Below are 20,830 nucleotides of genomic sequence, written 5' to 3' on the forward strand. Positions count from 1 at the left end.
AAAAGCGGGAGCCAACAACAGCCAATCAAATTTCACCAATTAACGTTAATGGGGAAATGTAAACTGCTGCCAATCATACAGCTTTGAGGCTACACTCCCCAAACTTGAATCACATAGTCATGGGGTCAGCCCATGAAAATCTGATATTTGTTGCCCACAAGTAAACAGAGCTACAAACAGATTTTACCTTTTGACTTTCAGTGGAGGAAATCCAACCTGCTGCCATTCTCACAGTAATAACACCGGGGTCCCCAAACTTTGCAGGGTTAGGCACCAGGTAACTGCTGTTCAAGGTTAGAAAAATTGGGCAGAGCCACCAACAGCCAATCAGATTTTACCTGTTGACTTTCAATGGGGGAAGTCAACCTGCTGCCATTCTCACAGTATTAACCCCAGGGTCCCCAAACTCTTCACAGTTGGTCACTAGGGGACTGCAGTTTTAGGGTTGTAAAATTGGTAGAACTACCAACAGACAATCAGATTTCACCAATTGAATTTTGTTGGTTTATATTTATACTGCTGCCTTTCTCACACTATTTACGCCAGGGTTCCCAAACTTTGCACAGTCAGTCACTGGGTGACTACGTATTCAAGGTTAGAAAAAGTGGGCGGAGCCACCAACAGCCAATCCCATTTCTTTAATTGATTTCAGTGGAGAAATGTTAACTGCTGCCTTTCTCACACGTTTAATGCCAGTGCCCCCAAACTTTTCACAGACTGTCACTGGGAGACTAAGGTTAAAGTTTAGGAAAAGTGGGTGGAGCCACCAACAGCCAATTCCTTTTCATCCACTAAGTTTCATTGATTAGTTAAGTATTAATTACAGGGTTGTTAAACTTGCGAAGTTAGTCACAGGGTATCTGCGGTTCAAAGTTAGAAAAAGTGGGCGAAGCCACCAACAGGCAATCACATTTCACATATATACTTTCAATGGTGAAATGTAAAATGCTGTTAGTCCCACAATTTTTACGCCCCCAAACTTTGTCATCCGCACTTTGGACAGGATGTATGGGATGAACTAGGTCATCCAGGTCCTCAGCCACAAAACCAGGTAAGCCATGCCGATTAGCTACATTGTGCTGTAGAGCACAGGCTACAACTATCTGGGCAACTTTAGTGGGGCTGTACATGAGGCTGCCTCCCGGCTTGTCCAGGCAGTGGAAGCGGCTTTTAAGAACCCCAAAAGTTGTCTCGATCACAGACCTCGCTCTGACATGGGCTTTGTTAAAAGCACATTTGGCCCTTGTACGCGGCCTGGGAATGGGGGTGATCAGCCGCCTAGAGCAAGGGGAGCCAGCATCTCCTGAAATAAAATAAGATGGAATAAGTTGCTGAAAAAATAAGCTGCTTCCAGTCTCCCACCATGAAAAGAGAGCCCTTTTGCAACAGATGTGACAGTGTGAGACTGATAGCTGACACTACAAGTAGCTGCTTTGACTCTCCTACTCTCAAAAGAGGGCCCTTTTGCAATTGCAAACCATGCTTATGGCAGGCAGGCCCTGGTTTGACAGTGGGAGACAGAAAGCAAATGTGGGCAAGTTGTGCTAGACATGACACAAATACTTACCTAAAAGCCACCCGTGAGGAATTTGTCCGGTTTGAAACCCATCATAAAGTCTGGATGTAAGCATCGTGTGAGGAGTCTGGAAATCCGAACACGATGCTCCTGATGTTTATGTTAGCATCACAGACCACGTGTATATTTAGTGAATGGTAACTTTTCCTGTTCCTGAATACATGCTCCCTGTCTTGGGGGGGGGATTTAAAGCCACGTGGGTGCAATCTGTGGCACTCACACCATAGAACTGCCTTTTGATGGTGTTGGAAATGGGAAATGAGATGTAATTGCCAGACACCGAACATATGGCATCCAGGACCTGGCTAAGGCACCGTGAGAACGTGGGCTGTGACACTCCCCCGTAGATCCCTCCAACCTTCTGAAAACCTCCCGTGGCAAAAAAATGAAGGGAGCAGAGAAGTTTGGCCATGCCAGGAACAGCATGGCTTTTGCGTGTTAGTGGCTGCAGGTAAGGCTCCAGTACCTCATACAGGCTGTATATTGCTGCTCTATTTAGCCTGTAGCACAGGTAGTATTTCCTCCTCTGTTAAGCCCTCTAGAGTTGATCTTTTCCTGAAAACTCTAGGATGCATCACTCTAGGACAGTGCTGTCCAACTGGTGGCCCAGCCCGCGACCCCCTTCTGTGTGGCCCCCACCTGTCTGGCTGCTGTGACTGCTTACCTTTGTGTAAGCTTTGAATGGTATAAGTACTGAGATTAACTGCCCCCCTGCCTGGTATTGTTTAAAAATGTAATCCCCTGTGTTGTTCACACCTTTTTATCCCTGCATTGCTTGCGGCCTGCAGTGTTCACACCTCAGGCTCAGGCTGTAATCACCTACATTGTTCACCTGCATGTTCTGCCTGGCCTATACTGCCTGTGCAGGTACGCAGGGCAGGGAGGGTATGGCACACACAGGTAGGGCAGGCAGAGTATGGCACACACAGGCAGCATAGGGCAGGGAGGGTATGGCACGCGCAGGCAGGGTAGGGCAGGCAGAGCATGGCACACACAGGCAACATAGGGCAGGGAGAGTGTGGCACACATAGGCAGCATAGGGCAGGCAGAGTATGGCACATACAGGCAGGGTAGGGCAGGCAGAGTATGGCACACACAGGCAGGATAAGGCATGGAGAGTATGACACACACAGGCAGCATAGGGCAGGCAGAGTATGGCACACACAGGCAGGGTAGGGCAGGCAGAGTATGGCACACACAGGCAGCATAGGGCAGGCAGAGTATGGCACACACAGACAGGGTAGGGCAGGCAGAGTATAGCACACACAGGCAGCATAGGGCAGGGAGAAAAAGTAAAAAATAAATGCCAATATAACTTTTTAGACAACTGCTACATTAAATATACCTATTTATTACCTACATATCACCATAATACTGATACCGCATTTGTGCATTTGATAATCAGAGTTTTAGATCATGCTTAGAATGTGCTTTGGGCACATTATTAAACATTTATTTATCTTACTGGAACTGCAAATGCACTGCTCACCTGGAGCCATGGAGCCATGTACCCCAGTGTTCCTGCCCGGCCAGTGATGGTCCTGTCACCAAACATGTTCGGAACTGCCAGGCCAAAGTCAGATATTTTGACAATGAACAATGCCGCGGTTGTGCAGGAACTCCAGGCCGCACACAAATCCCCAACATATTCACTTGCATTTATCTCTTCTTTTATGTTGCCAAAAATATATATATTTCCTAAAATCCTCCCATATTACTTACAGCACTCTGTCCATCTCCAGGCTCCCATATCAATCCAAGTGATGTTCAAGGCTGCCCCCACTGAGGTGCTCCATCACAAGGAAAACATGATGCTGGTTATACAGACAAATAAAAAAGAGGTTAAAACAATATAAGCAATGGCAAAAAACTGACTAAATGTCAATACTTAGATTGTGAGCTCTACGGGGCAGGGACCTCCTTCCTACTGTGTCTCATACCACATGGCACTTATATATATACATATATATTTATTGTATTTATTTATTATATCACTTGTCCTCCCTGTGTGTAATTTTGTATTCTGTAAGATTGTACAGTGCTGGGTACCCTTGTGGCGCTTTATAAATAAAGTTATACATACATACAATACTGAGCCAATTTAGTACCTGAGTTTCAAAAGCCGCATAACCTTGGCACATGAATGGGGTTTGATCAGTCATCATGAGCACACTGGCCTCTATCCGGATGCTGTTGTAATTGCATGCAGGTCTTGTCTTCATGACCTTCATGGCTACGTGATGCTTCTGGTTGGCAAATGTAGCCAACATAACCTGAGAAAACCATAAAAAGATGGGTATTACAGGTTTTCTTGTCGGGACAATACCAATCAGTCATTCTGATACACTTATTGGGTAGAAGGAGAAATATCTTAAGGAAAATAATATTTAAAAATCATATTAAAGATCACATAAAAATGGTATTGTGTCAGTTACAGAATATCAATATAAAAACACAGAACATATAATTCCCTGTATATTACAAAAATAAAGGAATCTGTGTTTGGAAAGCAGTCACTCACTTTGCTGAATCCTCCTTGCCCAAGAATGGAGTGGAAGTAATTGTGGACGTCCAGTGGGCTAATTCCTGTTGGAAAAGAGATGTATGTATGAGTGTCTATCTTTCATAATCATAACCCAAATGTATATGAAACAATGAATAAGTTCATTTTTTATAACATACTTCTTCCCATTATGATACATAAATTCTATTTGCAATGAAAAGTAATATCTTCATGTGCAAACAATATGCCAACTGAATTGCACTATATATGGCTGTATTTTTAAGGAAAGGACCCATGAACTGTTTTATAAACACTTGAATAAGGATTATTTTAGGGGAAGACACTAATAAACTTGCACTCTCTGAATTGTTCAGTAATATTAACAAGCTTTATTTATTTGACAGTTTTTTTTTAGTTTTTTAAGTTCTGCATCACCACAAAATAATATTTTTTGTAGTATGATATAGGAAAAGGGACTCTTTTAACTCTTTTTATGCTGTTGACTGTTTGTTATAGCTATTAGCCTGTAAACCTAATTGGTTTAGCAGTCATTGCTGGGTACATGACTCTCCCTATCTGACCAATGACATTGCAGCATTCCATAGCACTGTCGAATTTCTCAGCAGCACAAATATTTTGCAAAATATATTACCATTTTAAAGTTGTAGCATTAAATTCCAAAGGCTCTTGGGTACATCAACTGCATATACATTTATATATGTTTACTTAAAACTGTATGGACCTAATATATTGTTATTAATTTATAGCACAAGGAACTGTTTATTTTCTGTTGTATAGAGAATGATAGCTCAGTTTACTTTATACCAGTTAAAAGAAATAAACCATGCCATGGAAATATTCTTGTATTGTTCAGTTGCTATCGGTCTTCTTCTCGAAGCGGCTTTTCTCTAGGTTTGCAGGGTTCGGTGGTGAAATACATGAAGTCCCTAGAGAATGCTTTGTCTATGGGAGGGATGATTGATTGTGTGGCCACTGTCCAACTTCAAGCAAACGTGCTGGATTACTCTCAGTAGAGACTTAAAAAACCAGACTAAAAAGCAGACATGGCTTCTCTGTAAGCTTGGCCAGACAGCTAGAGTGGGTTCTGATGCATAGCTTCAAAAAAACCAATACTTTCCATTACCTGCTCAAATTGAGTTGTTGTCAGACCCTCACTTCATCCTCTAAAAACTGCCCAAAATCCCTTTTCTAGGACAGAGCAAACAAAAATGAATACTGCAAGCCAAATGCCTGAGCATATTCATTCTGAATTAGCAATGACTTCACCAGGCCTGACAGAATAAATTCAGTTATGTGAGCTGTGAGTGACTGTACATATCCAGCTATAGTTACAAATGGATGCAATTGTCTATGTGACAAAAGAAAAAAAAAAAGGTTTCTCAGGAGGTGTGCGCATGTTTTAAGGTAACATTATATAAATGCAATATACAGTTATAAACTTGAGGGTATGTACATTGCAGCTATTTTTCTTGCATTTGCATTCATTCCGCAGCTACATAATAGTGCATAAAAATAGCCTATAAGTTGACCCAAGAGAAGCAGAACCAGCACAATGGATCCTGTGTAGCCTGTAATATTGTTATACAGTGTTCTGTTCCTAGACATGCATTGATCAGCAGCAGGACCCTATCTATGCTTGAAGCATCAGGCTTGGAGTGATCTGAGTGCTGTGTAAATATGATTAAAGGTATATATGTAATGTACATGTGGTGCACAATGCGATTCTTTCTGCCTGTGTTTTGTAGGCAGGCCGTGAGAAATGGATCCACTCTCATCCATAGCTGCATTGCCAAGCACAGCGCCAGCCTAAGTGCGGCTACACAGAGCGGAGATTGGGCAGAAAATGCATGCTGTCGTGTTTTTCAGCCAGTCTTTGCTCCATGTGGCGGCACGCTGTGTCAGTGCAGCTATGCACCCGGTCCACAAAACACAGCTAGAAAGAAGTGGGCATGTGTGACTGTGGCCTAACTTTAAAATCTTTCTTTTTTTATTCACAGATGGTGCAGTTTAAATAGCAGACAAACTGACAGTATTCTTCAAGCACAGAATAAGTCCTACTTTGTCCCTTAGCATTTCTCCTATGAATACCTATTAAACTGCCCCAGATGCAAAAAAAACCTGCATTTGTAAATTACCCTTGTTCATATTTTGCACTCCTCCATAATCTTAATTCCCTTTAATTCAAGGTATAGCAATGAAGGGGCCATTTATTATTTTTTTCGATTTTTAGCGCTAAAAGTCCCTGGGAAAAAAATTGTGACTTTAAAAAAAAAATAAAAAATTAAATTCTTTATTTTGCATCTAACATTAAAGGGATGGGGTACAGAAGGAAAGATGTGGGGGGGGGGAAGGGATGGGGAATGGTTATAAGAATTTTTTGCCATCATTTGAGCAAAGACTGACAACAAGTCATTGCTACTTCTTAAATTTACTATGCCACCAAGCAGCTAAAAATCCAAATCCAACAATTTGCCAGCTAAAAGTAGCCAATATTGTGTAAAAGTCAATGGCAGATGGTCCTTCCCTTTCCTGAATGTTCCTCCTTTTGCTTCAACGCTGATTTTTTGTGCAACAATTTGAAAAAGTCATGATTTTCATGCAACAAGTCAAAAAATTGTGCAGACTTTTTTTATTTCAGATTTTTTAGTAAATGAAAACATTTACTCAGATGTTAGAGTTTTAGTAAATGTGTCCCTAAGTGTCACTTATAAACAGTTTCCCAAACTGTGGGGCTGGCCAGCTTAAAGGAACAGTAACACCAAAAAAATTATATATTTCAAAGAAATTAAACTATAATGCACTGCTGCCCTGCACTGGTAAAAGTTGTGTGTTTGCTTCAGAAACATTACTAGAGTTTATATAAACCCTGGTGTGTAGCCATGGGGGCAGCCATTCTAAAGAAGAAAAGGCACAGATTATATAGCTGCTAACAGGTAAACCCTGTAGAATACAATGGTGTCTTATCTGTTATCTGCTATGTAACCTGTGCCTTTTCTCCTTTTTTCCAGCTTGAATGGCTGCCCCCATGGCTACACAGCAGCTTATTTATATAAACTATAGTAGTGTTCCTGAAGCAAACACACCAGTTTTACCAGTGCAGGGCCACAGTACATTATATTTCAGTGTTGGTGTTACTGTTCCTTTAAGGCATCTAGATCAATGGAAGTAGTGTGGGGGACTCAGCTTGAAGGTTAATTAGGGTGATATGGGGAGAATGCCTAAAAATGCAGAAAAAAATGTGAAATGGTAAAAAATTCGGGAAGTACGGCTACCGTGTGATTTTTTTGACGACTGTGAGTTTTTACACAACTGCGACTATTTCCTCACTCTGCGAAATTTTGTTGCAAATTTTTGAGGAAGACATTTTTTTTTTATTTATTTTGTATATGCTGAGTATGAAGATCAATCTGAGTGGAATTTAGGGGTGAATGCTTATTTTCTGTTAATTTATTCTGTTGTCAAATGGCTGATACCTTTTCACATATCTGTAGCATAAATAGGGCCAAGAAGGGTCCTTTACAAAGGTTCAACCTCCAAAAAGGGCTTGAACCAAAAAAGTCTAACAACCATTTGTACAGAGGATCAGTTTTCAGTAATTTTTTGTCACTGATCATGTTTATCCTTTGTACAGGTATGGGATCCCTTATCGGGAAACCCGTTATCCAGAAAGCTCCGAATTACGGAAAGCCTGTCTCCCATAGACTCCATTATAAGCAAATAATTCTGTTTCCTTTTTCTCTGTAATAATAAAACAGTACCTTGTACTTGATCCCAACTAAGATATAATTATCCCTTATTGGGGCAAAACAATCCTTTTGGGTTTATTCAATGTTTAAATGATTTTTAGCAGGCTTAAGTCATGAAGATCAAAAGATAGATCTGGAAAGATCCCTTATCCAGAAAACCCCAGGTCCTGAGCATTTTGCATAATAGGTCCCATACCTGTACTGTGCTAATATAAAATATTAATACTAAATGCCCTCACTTGCACCAGGATATTCATTTAAATGATATATTATATTTCCAAAGCAAGATGATTTTGATACCATAAAACGAAATGTCCTGATCTGGTTGAAGTTTGGTCTTTGGAATCTGTAGTGTAATTATCATGCCAATTTCTCAAAGTCTAATCTACTGGTCATTTACAGCTCTAAAATTATCAGAGCCAAATCACTTAATCTTATTTAAATCTTTTCTTCCAACATTTCCAAACAAATATGGAACAATGGAGGTTAATGGCTGTGGCAGACGGGGAGACTAGTCGCCTGCGGCAAATCTCCCTTGTCACGGGCGACTAGTCTCCCCGAAATACCATCCCACCGGTGAGAATGTAAATCGCGGTGGGATGGCATACGCGGCACCGGGGTTTCCCCCCGAAATCGCGAAAGCTGCCTTGAGAGGAAATTTACATACTTGCCGGTGGGATGGTATTTCGGGGAGACTAGTTGCCCGCGACAAGGGAGATTTGCCGCAGGCGACTAGTCTCCCCATCTGCCACAGCCCTAAGGCAGCCAAAAGGGAATGATGCTACAGGCATGGCTTTGATGAATTATCTATGACTAGCTGAGGGGGCTGCCATTGCCCACCAAATTTGATGTTACATCTTAAATAAAATAATGGAATAAATATTTTTTTTTTAAAAAAGCACTCTGCATTGCAAAATATTTTTACTGAAAAACAGATTGATACATTTTAATCAGAGGCAAAGATATACATACAGAGTATTTTCAGTTCCAACCCCTGAACATTGACAGTGGGTAAAGTCTCTATGTTAATCCCACATCCTGAAAAGACTGCCCTTGAGCTTTGTAGATGGACATCAAAAAAGGCAAGATGCATGTAAAATTGTAAGAAAACACATACCTGTAGGAGTCATAGCAATGTATTCTCAAGGCTACACCTAGCTCTACTGATATTAGCATTATACAATAGTTACAAGTGTCTGCAGATATCACAGTGCCTCCATAGAAAAACCAAAATAACTAATGCAATGTTTTATTTCAGAAGCCAAATAAACATCTTTAGACAGGTTATGTGAAGATACAGCAGCAGAGAGCCACATGTACGGAACACAAGGACCTTCCCTAGATTCCCATACCAATTAGGCAGGTCAGCCACCAATCACAGACCCAAAAAGGAGTGAGCCTAGTGGGGGGATTTGAAAAGATTGGAGACATTTTCAAACACTGGGAGTTGTGGGGCAACAAGGTGAAGAAACTCCAACAGAGAAGAAGATCATTCGAATCAAAGGGGCACATTTACTTATCCACGAACGCTCTGAGTGTTTGTTCGATCGGTCCAATTGTATTTTCCGCTACTTTTTCGTACCTTGCCTGACTTTTTCGTACCTTGCGCGACTTTTTCGTACCTTGCACGACTTTTTCGTATTTTTATTGGGAAAAAATCGGATCGGTTTTGCCACTGTTTACAATCGTTCGGTACGAAAATTTTGTGACTTCCGGATCGCCAATATGATATTATCGTGACTAATACGTTTTTTTCGTAAACATTTTCGTGATATTTGCGATCTTCAGAAATTTTAATTTCCAATCCGAATTTTTCCCATTCGGGATTTGAACTCGTGTTTTGATAAATCTGCCCCAAAGTGTTTACATGTTATGTCTAAGCCCCAAAAAAGTATCAGGACTATCGGCGAAAATCAGTAGTCTTTAAAAGCAATGCTCTTACTTTATTTGCTGGAGTTGAAATCCAATTCATTTGCCACCAGGAAAGCAAATGTGCTCTAGACAAATGTATTCACCAAATAATGGAACCATGCAAATAACTGTAAAATAGCCCAAACATTTAGTGAATGGCAGTGTTATGGGACAGCAAAAAATACACTTGGGAGTAATGATGTGGAATTTAACCAGATCAATCATTTGGGGCTTTAGCCAAGTACCCATAATTACACCCACAGATTTTCTGGGTGCATCTATTTGTAGGAACATAGTGGGAACTATGTTGTCAATGCAACAAGAAAAAAAAATCTTACTAGACCATCTAATAAGTAAATTACTACCCCATATTCTCACAATATTCCTGCTTTTTAGAGGAAGTTTTAAACTTTCTCTGCTACTGGTCAATAAATGCATGACAGTTCCTTCAAAAAGGTAAATGCACTTTCCTAATGTGATTTAGCTTCTGTGTTATGAGCTGGTTAGGATCAAAAGGTGAATACGTACCCAAAGGTGGAAAGCAACATGGAGAAGTTTCAAGCTTTTTTGCGCTTAAATTCGAATTTGAGTTATGGCTCGAAAACTCACATTTTTGGTATTCGCAAAAAACTCGAAAACTCAAATATAAAAATTCTAAAAGCTTGCGAGTTTCTATAGACGTCAATGGGAGTTGTCACAGGCAAAGTCAAGCCACATTCTCAAACACAATTTTTTTTTTAAATATTTAAGATATTTGAGTTTTTTCTTACAAATAAATAAGGGACTATTCGATAAGCGAGTTTATTTGATTTAGGAAAACAAACTTGAAAATTGATAAGTAGTGATGAGCAAATCTTTCGCTTCGGCAAAAAATTTGCTAAACTACTGGAAAATTCACAAAATGGCACAAAACCAATAAACGTGGGGGCCAAACGACTTTTAACACGACCACAACTTTTGTTGATGCCAAATTTTTTCATGCGAACGGTTCTGAACGTAAAATAATGTGGAGGAGAAGGGCAATAAGAACAAGTTGAGCAGAAAAGTATGAATAGTGGGAGAATTTACTGTTGGTGTTGTTTATAAGCCTGGTTTTAGTGAGTTGCTTGTTCCCACTCTATTCTTATCAGACCCCAGTATCCCCACATTCCCTCTGTTTATGGTCAAACATGTTCACAGCATTATATACCTATAGACCTATAGCATGCAAATAATAATATATAATATAATAAAGACCGTAACTGCAGAATGAGGAATGATAACATTCTATCAGCCAATATGTATAATATATAAGCAATTGCCTAGGTCAAAGTAAACAGAGATTACCCACGCAAGATAAAAATGTGTAATAAAATGGGTGATGGTCATATAAAGTTTTAAGATACAAAAATGTTTTTTCTGAACCTTTGTTACCATCGGCTTTCCTGCACAGTTGACCATTGATCCTGAAGATAGTTAGATATCAGTATCAGACTCACTGTCTGCTGAAGCCCATAAAATCACACACACTATACCTCTATCGGGCGATATGATGAGATATTCTATTACAAGGCCACTGAACTTTGAAGCATGATTCATTTGGCTAGAATTCAATTTTCCAGGGTTGAGAAATAGAAATGTCAACTTAATTATTAGGAAGATATTGCATTTGTAAATATAATTTGGTTTGAATTGTCCTCAGAAGGACACATACTAAAGTGACACAACCTCTATATGCAACACTGACATACAAGGACTCTGTTATATATGGTTAGGCGACAGGTAATCCATGGGACCCTAACCTAAGGCGTGTATTGTGCTTGCTGTAAGAACTTGTGTGCATAGGCTTGTCTTTATCTACCAAGGGCTTAAGAGCCCTTAAACCCATGAAATGCTTATACAACTTTAAACAGCGCTGTAATAACAAGGGATTTGATTCTAATACTGTTCAGTGACTGTGTTTGCTTAACTTTACTTATCAGTTAATAGCGATAGCACATGCTGAATCTGCAGGAGAAAATCACTCCTATGTGGCAGATTTGTCTAAAGGTTTAACGCTTACAGGGATTCTGTTATGATTTTTATGGTGCACTTTATTTCTAAATTATACTGTTTCATAGCGAATAATACATTCTTGAATCAACTGTAATATTGGTGTGTAGGCAGCCATCTCAGTGCATTGTGAGTCTGAGCTTTCAGAAGGAGCCAGTGCTACACATTAGAACTGCTTTCAGATAACCTATTGTTTCTCCTACTCCCATGTAACTGGAGGAGTCCCAAGCCAGACTTGGTTTTCTTCCTATTGAGTGCTATTCTGATACCTACTGGGAGCTGCTATCGTGCTACCTTCCCATTGTTCTGCTGATCGGCTGCTGGGAGGGGGGTGATATCACTCCAACTATGCAGCTCAGCAGTAAAGTGTGACAGACTTTATCAGAGCACAGGTCACATGGCCATGGCACCCTGGGAAAAGAAGAATATGGCTAGCCCCAAGTTTCAAAATTAAATATAAAAAAAATCTGTTTGTGTTTTTGAAAAACTGATTTCAATGCAGGAATCTTCTGGGGAAATCTATTAACTGATGTTTCCCATGACAGTATTCCTTTAATATGAGTTCTAAAACCTTGAGTTTGAAAATATGGCTTGACTTTGCATATGACAACTCCCATTACTGGCTAAACCAGTAAATACAGCAGAACCAGGGTATATAGTAAATATAAATATTCCACCGATTGCCAAAATGCTGCACATGGACAGGTAAAAAAAATACAGTACATGCCTATGCGGGGCTTTGTACTCATAGAACTTCAGGTATTATTTTGCCTTTATTACTTGTCTATATGGCTGCTTTTTTAAAGAGATTGATTTACTGAGATGAATTCGGAAACAATTTACCAAAGTATTTTAGGAGAAAGAGAAACAATTGCCTATTTATGGAGTTATAAGACAGAAGCAGCACATTATTAATAAACATTTAGGGTCAATGGCACAGAGAGCAACAGCCAAGCATAAAGATACACAACAGATTATATACAACAGATACTACGGATTTTTCATTTTACAACTCCAGTTTTTGTCCTTAAGTAGCAGACAAAAACTGTTTGGAATCAAGGTTTTATCCACGGAGAAAAATGTGGTAGGCTGGCCACTCTCCAAATATATATTTTTGCCCAGAAAAAAATGTTTAATCAAGTTTTACAAAGTTGGATAACATTATCAAAAAGCCAACAATCAACAAGGGAATGCTCCACCACACAGACTCATAGTGAGCAACCACTGGGCATTCAAGTTACCCTGACCTTATGTCTCACCCCTCCCTTTTAGAATGCTCTTGCGAGCAGGGCCCATCCCCTAGTGTCTCCGATCCTCATCCAATGTAACTGCAAACCTTTTTTCTGAATTGTTTATATGTACATGTTAACGGTTCTGTCTTTTGTACCCCTCTATTCTGTAAAGCGCTGTGTAAATTGATTATAATAATTCCCAATCAAGCGAAGGAAAGACTTTTGCATGTACAGCAGGAGCATCTTAGCCATTTGACTTCTGTTAGATGATCAACCCAATGTGCTATATATAGAGGCTAAATATATGTGATGCATAGCTTTAAAGTGCACCAGCCTGTTGAGACCAGAAAGTCAGTACTGGACACCCGCCCACTTTAGGGTATAAAAAAGTGCACACAGTTTTTTTAACCAGATATTGAACTTACTGAAATATATTGTCTAATAAAAAGCAGGATGTAAGTGTAAGGGGGATGTGTGTAGAGGTGATGTGTGTGTTGAGGGAATCCGAACCCAGCCCTCCCTTCACCCGCCTGCCCATTTGCATCCCCTGCTCCTCAGCTGCTTGTGCCGGGGAAGGTAAGAGAGTGGCTGGGGACACAGAACCTGCGATCCAGGCCACTTTGTTCACTAATTCTAGCTATTCCCATTTTACTAGTACATAGGGACATTTTTAGAAAGTTAGTAATTTCACCACTTTTTTGTTACATTAGCCTATTAAGGCCCTATCCATGTTAGCACCCTTATTCTTCATGTGCACCTTCCTTTATTTAAGCATATCAATAAAACCTCACCTGTCAAAAGATATCTTCAATTGACAAATAAATCCAGTAGTTTGTCTTTACTATACACATCAACTTCCCCAAGTGGTTATTGTTTAGTTTAGCTGAGTGTTGCAGATCGCATGTATCTAGGATGATAAAAACCTAGTGTACGTAACAGCAATAACATAGACTTTATTCATTTACATTTTACTTTATTTACAAGTCAGAAAATGGTACAAATAAACATATTATACAAATTGGAAATGGGTTACATACATCCAATGCGGGCTACCACTTGTTACATGAAATCCATTCCTTGTTTCTATCGCCCAATACTATTGCCAAGTGACCTATTTATTATAGGGAGATCTGCTTTTTTAGTTCAGATCTTTTATTAAATAAGTTTCAAAAAACTCTAAAACTACGAAATTCAGAATGTTGATAAATGGGCCTCTAAAGTTTCTTAGAGAATACTTATGCACAGATTTATGGAATCTCTTAGATCAGATTTTGAAAAAAAACAAATGTCCCTACTGTAGCAAAATCTATGAAAAATCACTGGTTTCCAGCTGTCTATGTCCCTAATGGCACCGGACTTACTACTTCTTGTAAGGTGATCATAAGCAATGTTACACAAGACAGTGGCACATTTTAATTGCCAGGTTAGTAACAATTCATAGACTCCAAGGGGGGGAAATGTACAAATAACTTTATTTCCATGTGACAGTAAGGAGTACAGACTGCTCCCCATAAAGGAAAGTAAGAAAATGAATACATTAATACACCTGATTTATTCAAATACAAATCTATCCAGAGTGGGCAGCTTACACCCCCTTGGCTTCAGAGCAGTATTTTCTATATAGGCACCCGATGGCCCTTGCCTGGGGCAGCGCTTACTGCTTTTTCTTATTTAGGAAAGTCTGCTCTGGAAAAAAAAACCTCAACAAGTTATTTTTGTACGAAACCCAATGTGAGTTCCTTAACCCACATGGGGTTTCCTTCATGACTACTTGAGCTGAAAGGCTTGAGCAATTGTAATTGTGCCTGTCAGTGTGACATCCAGTGGTGATGCTGACAGGGGAGCGAGGGGTAGCCCATAACTGCCACATGAGCAATAGTCTATGGGCACTTGTCAGATGGATCGGAGAGGAGTGCCCAGGGCATCGCCAACTTTGAAACCAGTTCTGCTTGGCAGATATGTCATTTCAAGCTTTGCCCATTCCATTATACAAATACAAAAAGGAAATTGTATAAAATATAAGGTACTGTGGCAATCTAATCTGTACTACATGCAAAAAACACAGCATGTTTATAGAAACATCAATCTGCCATTTTTTTCTCTCTATACAGAATCTGGTGTTAATTGGGAAACTCACGGGCAGGAGTAATTCATTGCTTGCTGTATAAAAGTCAAAAACAAGTTTACATTTATTTGTTATTAAAGAGCAATTGAAATGAACCTGTTTTAATACATTATAATAACCTGGAAGTAAGTGTATGTGAATTAATTGCAAGATGAAATTACAAAATCTGTAACGATTTGGTATGTTCTCCCCATGTCTGTGTGGGTTCCCTCACATACAGGCAGGTCAAAGAAACTGACCATTTTGTATGCAAAGGGGATAGGGATTGTAAGCTCCGTTGGGGCAAGGATTGATGGGAATGATGTATAATCTCTGTAAAGCACCATGCAATATGCCAGGGCAACATAGATAATAAATATAATAAAAGGCTGATGTATATTTGGCAGTTTAACAAAATTATAGTTTTAGAATGTTAAAACCACAGCCACAATACCATGTTTTTATATGATTTCAAAGTATATATTAAAACAACAGCTTTTCCTTTAATTCCTCTTTTGTGACCCTCCTTGTAAGACTATACTTGTAAAATGTAAAATAATGTAAAATAACATATCCACATACCCTCTCCATCCGAGGTCCTACCCACAGTACATAAATACAGTGGCCCTGAACTACAGAAATGTGCAAATTGGTTCCAAAGTAATAAAAAAGCACAAACTGACCGATTAACATGACTGCAACCCTTTAATTACAAAGACATACATCTACCAAAATATAATCTTAATATATTTACAGTGTACTTGTGTACATTCTCTACAAGTCTTTTGTGTGCATATATATAGAAATTTATATTTATATATTGCAAAGAAGTAAAGAGAAGCAAGCACAGCTCATATAGAAAACTGAAGTACAAAGAATGGTCCTCATATTATAGTGAATACAGTCATTGGCATGTTTTATACAAAGGAGCGAGAACCATGGTTCTAAACCACTATAAAATGACTGTATGCTATATATGTCTTAATGATGGCTCTAATGTTGTCCTTGCTGCTTATTAAGACCCCACACCTAAGGTTTTGGCTCGAGTCTCAGACAGTGGATGTAGGGGTCTCTGAGGGACAGAGATCTAAATTATACCTAATAAGTACATTTTTAAAAAGCTATTTTGCCACTATTTGTTATTGACACATATAACTTTCAGGTGATATATCTGCCTTTTTAGTTCTTAACAAATTAAATAGGTTCTAACTTATTAGTTTAACCCGTCCCATGCCATAGACCACAGACTCTACAGCGCCAACACGGAAGTTCCAACACTAAGGGGCCCATTTACTTACTCACGAACGGGCCGAATGCGTCCGATTGCGTTTTTTTCGTAATGATCGGTATTTTGCGATTTTTTCGGGAAAATTATCGCGACTTTTTCGTTACCAATACGATTTTTGCGGAAAAACGCGAGTTTTTCGTAGCCATTCCGAAAGTTGCGATTTTTTCGTAGCGTTAAAACTTGCGCAAAAAGTTGCGATTTTTTCGTAGTGTTAAAACTTGCGCAAAACGTCGCGCCTTTTAAGTTTTAACGCTACGAAAAAATCGCAACTTTCGGAATGGCTACGAAAAACTCGCATTTTTTCCCGCAAATTGTATTGGTAACGAAAAAAGTTGCGATAATTTCCGAAAAGTCGTAAAGGCGCCGAAAAAATCGCAAAAATTACGAAAAAATCGCAAAACGTTCGTTTCCAATCCGAATTTTTTCCATTCGGACTCGGATTCGACCCATAGTAAATGTGCCCCTAAGATAATACACCCCTTTGCCTGTTGTGCCTATACAACCAAGTGAATGAAATTTAATACATGATAAAACATTAAAACCATTATCCCAGTGGCATTATATCCACATAACAATGAAAAGTGTTGGTAAAATCTTGTTTATTTATGGTGCACACTACTTAGCTGGTCCCCGCTAATATGCTGGATTAGATGGAAAGGAATGCAGCAGCACACTTCCCTATATAGAACCCTGGCATCTACTGAGGCGAGTTCTGCCTCCATTATATTAATGGTATGTGTGTATAATTGGTATTATTCAGGGTATCCAAGCTAGTGCATAATGGTTCTTTACACTAGGTGCCTGTATTGATTTTTTACATGTACACTGTACTGCGAAAAGTATATAGGGCTCATATAAATCCATGTACTGGATACAGATAGAATTCAAATAACAGTATTAAAATTTAACTTTCTCCAGTCACATAAAGCTCTTGATTATGGTCCATGGTCCATGACCTTTAGAAACCTAACGGCATGGTGGGAAATTGCAGGCCCAAGGATACACACCATATTGCTTTTATACTTTGTCAGTGTTGGACTGACCCACCAGGATACCAGGAAAACTCCCGGTGGGCCCAGGTGTCAGGGGCCCTCCTGCTCCTGACCATTTAGCCTATTTCATGGTTATTCCCTATTTCTGAATGAGAACAAAGAGAAGAAATAGATGGAAGAATAGATTCTAGCATGTAAATAAAAGAGACTAGGAGAATAAAGAGGTTGGATGAGGAAAGGAGGAAAAATAGTTTGGAAAGCAGGCATAGGGTCTAAGGTTTTCTGGTGGGCCCCTGGGGTCCCAGTCCTACGCTGTACTTTGTACTTATTTGGTTTATAGTGACCCCTACAAACTGCCATTGTATGATCACTGTCATTTGCCAACAATAAGTGCACGCATTCTCATCATTAGATGTTTCATAGCAATCTCTCATAGTTACATATATAGGCATTTATCAACATTTGGGTTTCCTGCAGGAATCCAAGATATTAGAACTTAATGAAATCCATCCAACTGGCTGATCAGTTAGATAAGGCTGATCACATTGGTTATTGATCATTCCATGAGCCCCATTGCACTGCCACACAGAGAACCAGTTTGCTATAAGGATTATTTTGGCTTTATAACAAAAAATGTGATAAACTAAGAACACATTTGTTGTTATACTGTGCCATAAAGCCCAAATAAAGTCTAAAACAAACTGAGCTTCTGTCCTAATAAGTCCTGTTCTTATATACTATACTCTATATTTGAGAAAGAAAAACATCTTTCCTGTATTTTTCTCTAAACAGAAAGTGTATCTAATTTATTAGTCGGGCTTATACCTCAAATAATAGCACAATCAAAGCTGTACCCAACGCAAGAACGTACAATTCTAAGCAACTTTCCAATATGCATTAATGAAATCTTTTTAATGGCTGGTATTTTGTTTCTAATTCTGGACTGCTGGTTCTATCTATTGAACCAGTGTAGCAGATGTCAGCCTTGTTTGCTTCTTTGCAAGTCTGTTCAAGTATCTCGATGACCCGTAGCAAAGTGTAGGGAAGCAGGGGCATGACAGAACCGTAGGGTTAGTGAAGCCACTCCCAGTTGGTGGGGATTGGTGGCTTTGGAAGTTGCAGGGAGTAGTGTCAGTAGGGGTATAAATAGTGAGAGGTTTTTTCCCGCTTCCCATTGCATTTTAGGCAGCACAGTAAAATGCCCACCCTCCCTACACAGGTATTGGCACTGAAGTGTTGTTGGCAGGTGGTTGAGTTCGGGAAATAATGGTTAGGTTAGGAAGGGAGTTGCACAGTTAACTGGGGCTGGCACGCCTGGAACCTTAGGGGTAAGGAAGTGGATCAGGAAGTGAATTTAGGTGGTTCCGGGCTAGAATGGCAGCTGGCAGAGCTAGTTGCGCTGCGCAGTTATTGGGTTGTTACGGTGCATGGTTGTTTAAAAGTTAATTGTTTGTTATTCAAACATTTGTGTTACGTTGGACTGTGTTTATGAAAGGTTTATTATATGCTATTTGTTCTTTATGATATGTTTTAAATTAAAACTTCAGTTGATAATAATAAATGTTCTGTGGCCATTTTCATCCCAAAACTGGTGTCTTTGTGTTTCTTGGGGATGGGAAGTAAAGGAGGGGTGGGGGTTTAGTTGGCGAGGCATAGGGCAAGATCCAACGATGCTCCTGTCATGTGCTTCTGCTACCCTGTTCCAGGCAGAGTTCTGCTACATTGTTTCAAGGCTGAGAACAGGACTAGACAAACACATATATCTTTAAAATGCATTATTTCTATTTAAGAGCAAATACAATAGACAAAAATCCACTGGTAATTGGTATATTACCTTTTTGCCTATATTTTAATTTTGCTACACTAAGATGCCATTTTCCTGTAATGAAAGAGGTTACTTGATGGGAGGTTGCGGTCGTTGTTTCTCTATTTTATCCTAGACCAGAGGTCCCCAAGCTTTTTTACCTGTAAGCCACATTCGAATGTAAAAAGGGTTGGTGAGCAACACCAGCATGAAAAATATACCAAATAAGGGCTGTAATTGGTTATTTGGTAGCCCCTATGTGGACTGGCAGTCTGCAGAAGGCTCTGCCTGGCAGTACATCTGGTTTTTATGCAACCAAAACTTGCCTCCAAGCCAGAAATTCAAAAAAAGGCAACCTTTCTTAAAGACACTGGGACCAACATCCAAGGGGTTGGGGAGCAACATGTCGCTTTTGAGCCACTGGTTGGGGAGCACTGTCATAAACTTTCTATCCTCATGGGAAAAAAAGAGTGTATTATTGTGCGGTGTTAATATTTTCCCATATTTTTTCTATAATTTTGCTTTAGTGATGCCCATGGTGTGGGTGGCAGGGTTGAGGTTTTGACTGGTCAATAGCTATCAGTTAATTCCTCATAGATTAGCTGTAGATATTTCAGGAAAAAAAAGCAAGAACATGTTAAGGCACTAGTTCAAGTAGGACGATACAAAATTCAAAGTACACGTAAATGGAAAGTGAGCAGTTTAAGCCAAATTTACAGGGGAAATGTGTTACAAAGCTACATACAATTAGACAATGAACAGTTTACAAAAATAATAATATTAAAAATAATACAAAGAAATACAATTTACATTTTCCTTTGAGGAAACAATCTACGTGAAATGAATAAATACAGCTGGTGCGAAATATAAAATTCTTCAGACAGTGTAATGCTATTTTGTACCACAAAATGACAGGTTTCTTGTGATTTTCTAATCCATGTTGCACTTCACTTCAGGCTGGCTCTTCGCCCCATTCACCAAGTTCTTTTCCTGCTGCTCTGCTAAGATCTGCCACATCTGCCTATTTCTCTGACAGCCATCAAGTAAAGGGTAACACGATTCAGAGATCTGCGTTAAGGCCTACAGAACAAATGTTTGAGTATGAAGGACTGGACTGGTAGTTATGCAACAAAACAGAAAAAAGCAAGCAATAGGTTCTACACTCAGGGGCAGATTTATTAAAATGTGAGATTAAAGGTTGCCAAAGAAAATACACGCACTTTCTATTCATTCCTGGTGGAGGTTTATTAAATGGCGCACTCTAATTTTCACCCTTTGATAAATCTTACATTTTGATAAATCTTCCACTTAGGGGCATCAAGATATATATGACAGCAAGGTGTAAGATCCAATTTTTTATAGAAAGCTATTTTAAATGCAGGTACAGGTATGAGATCTGTTATCCAGAATCCCCCGAGACCTTGTTTTTTTTTTAGATAGGGGATCTTTCCATAATTTGGATTACCATACCTTAAGTCTGCTAAAAATGTAAGCATTAAATAACCCCAACAGGATTGGGTTGCCTCCGATAAGGATTAATTATATCTTAGTTGAGATCAAGTACAAGGTACTGTTTTATTATCACAGAAAAAAGGGAAATCAACTTTAAACAAATTTGAATT

At 39.3% G+C, this 20,830-nt stretch overlaps 1 protein-coding gene across 5 annotated transcripts in view; it reads right to left on the reverse strand.

Annotated features, from left to right (window-relative positions):
- Window positions 1-19,724: 19,724 nt before the first annotated feature.
- The window catches only part of pde5a (phosphodiesterase 5A), a 107,253-nt gene continuing 106,147 nt past the window's right edge, over window positions 19,725-20,830 (reverse strand). For 4 of the 5 annotated variants that reach the window (XM_031902313.1, XM_012966045.3, XM_012966035.3 and 1 more), the window contains one exon: window positions 19,725-20,288. In XM_031902313.1, the coding sequence (XP_031758173.1) occupies window positions 20,139-20,288 (150 nt within the window). In that variant the 3' untranslated portion in view covers window positions 19,725-20,138. 5 annotated transcript variants of the gene reach the window in all.

The sequence above is a fragment of the Xenopus tropicalis genome, chromosome 1 (genome assembly GCF_000004195.4).
Source record: "Xenopus tropicalis strain Nigerian chromosome 1, UCB_Xtro_10.0, whole genome shotgun sequence".
Lineage (NCBI taxonomy): Eukaryota > Metazoa > Chordata > Amphibia > Anura > Pipidae > Xenopus > Xenopus tropicalis.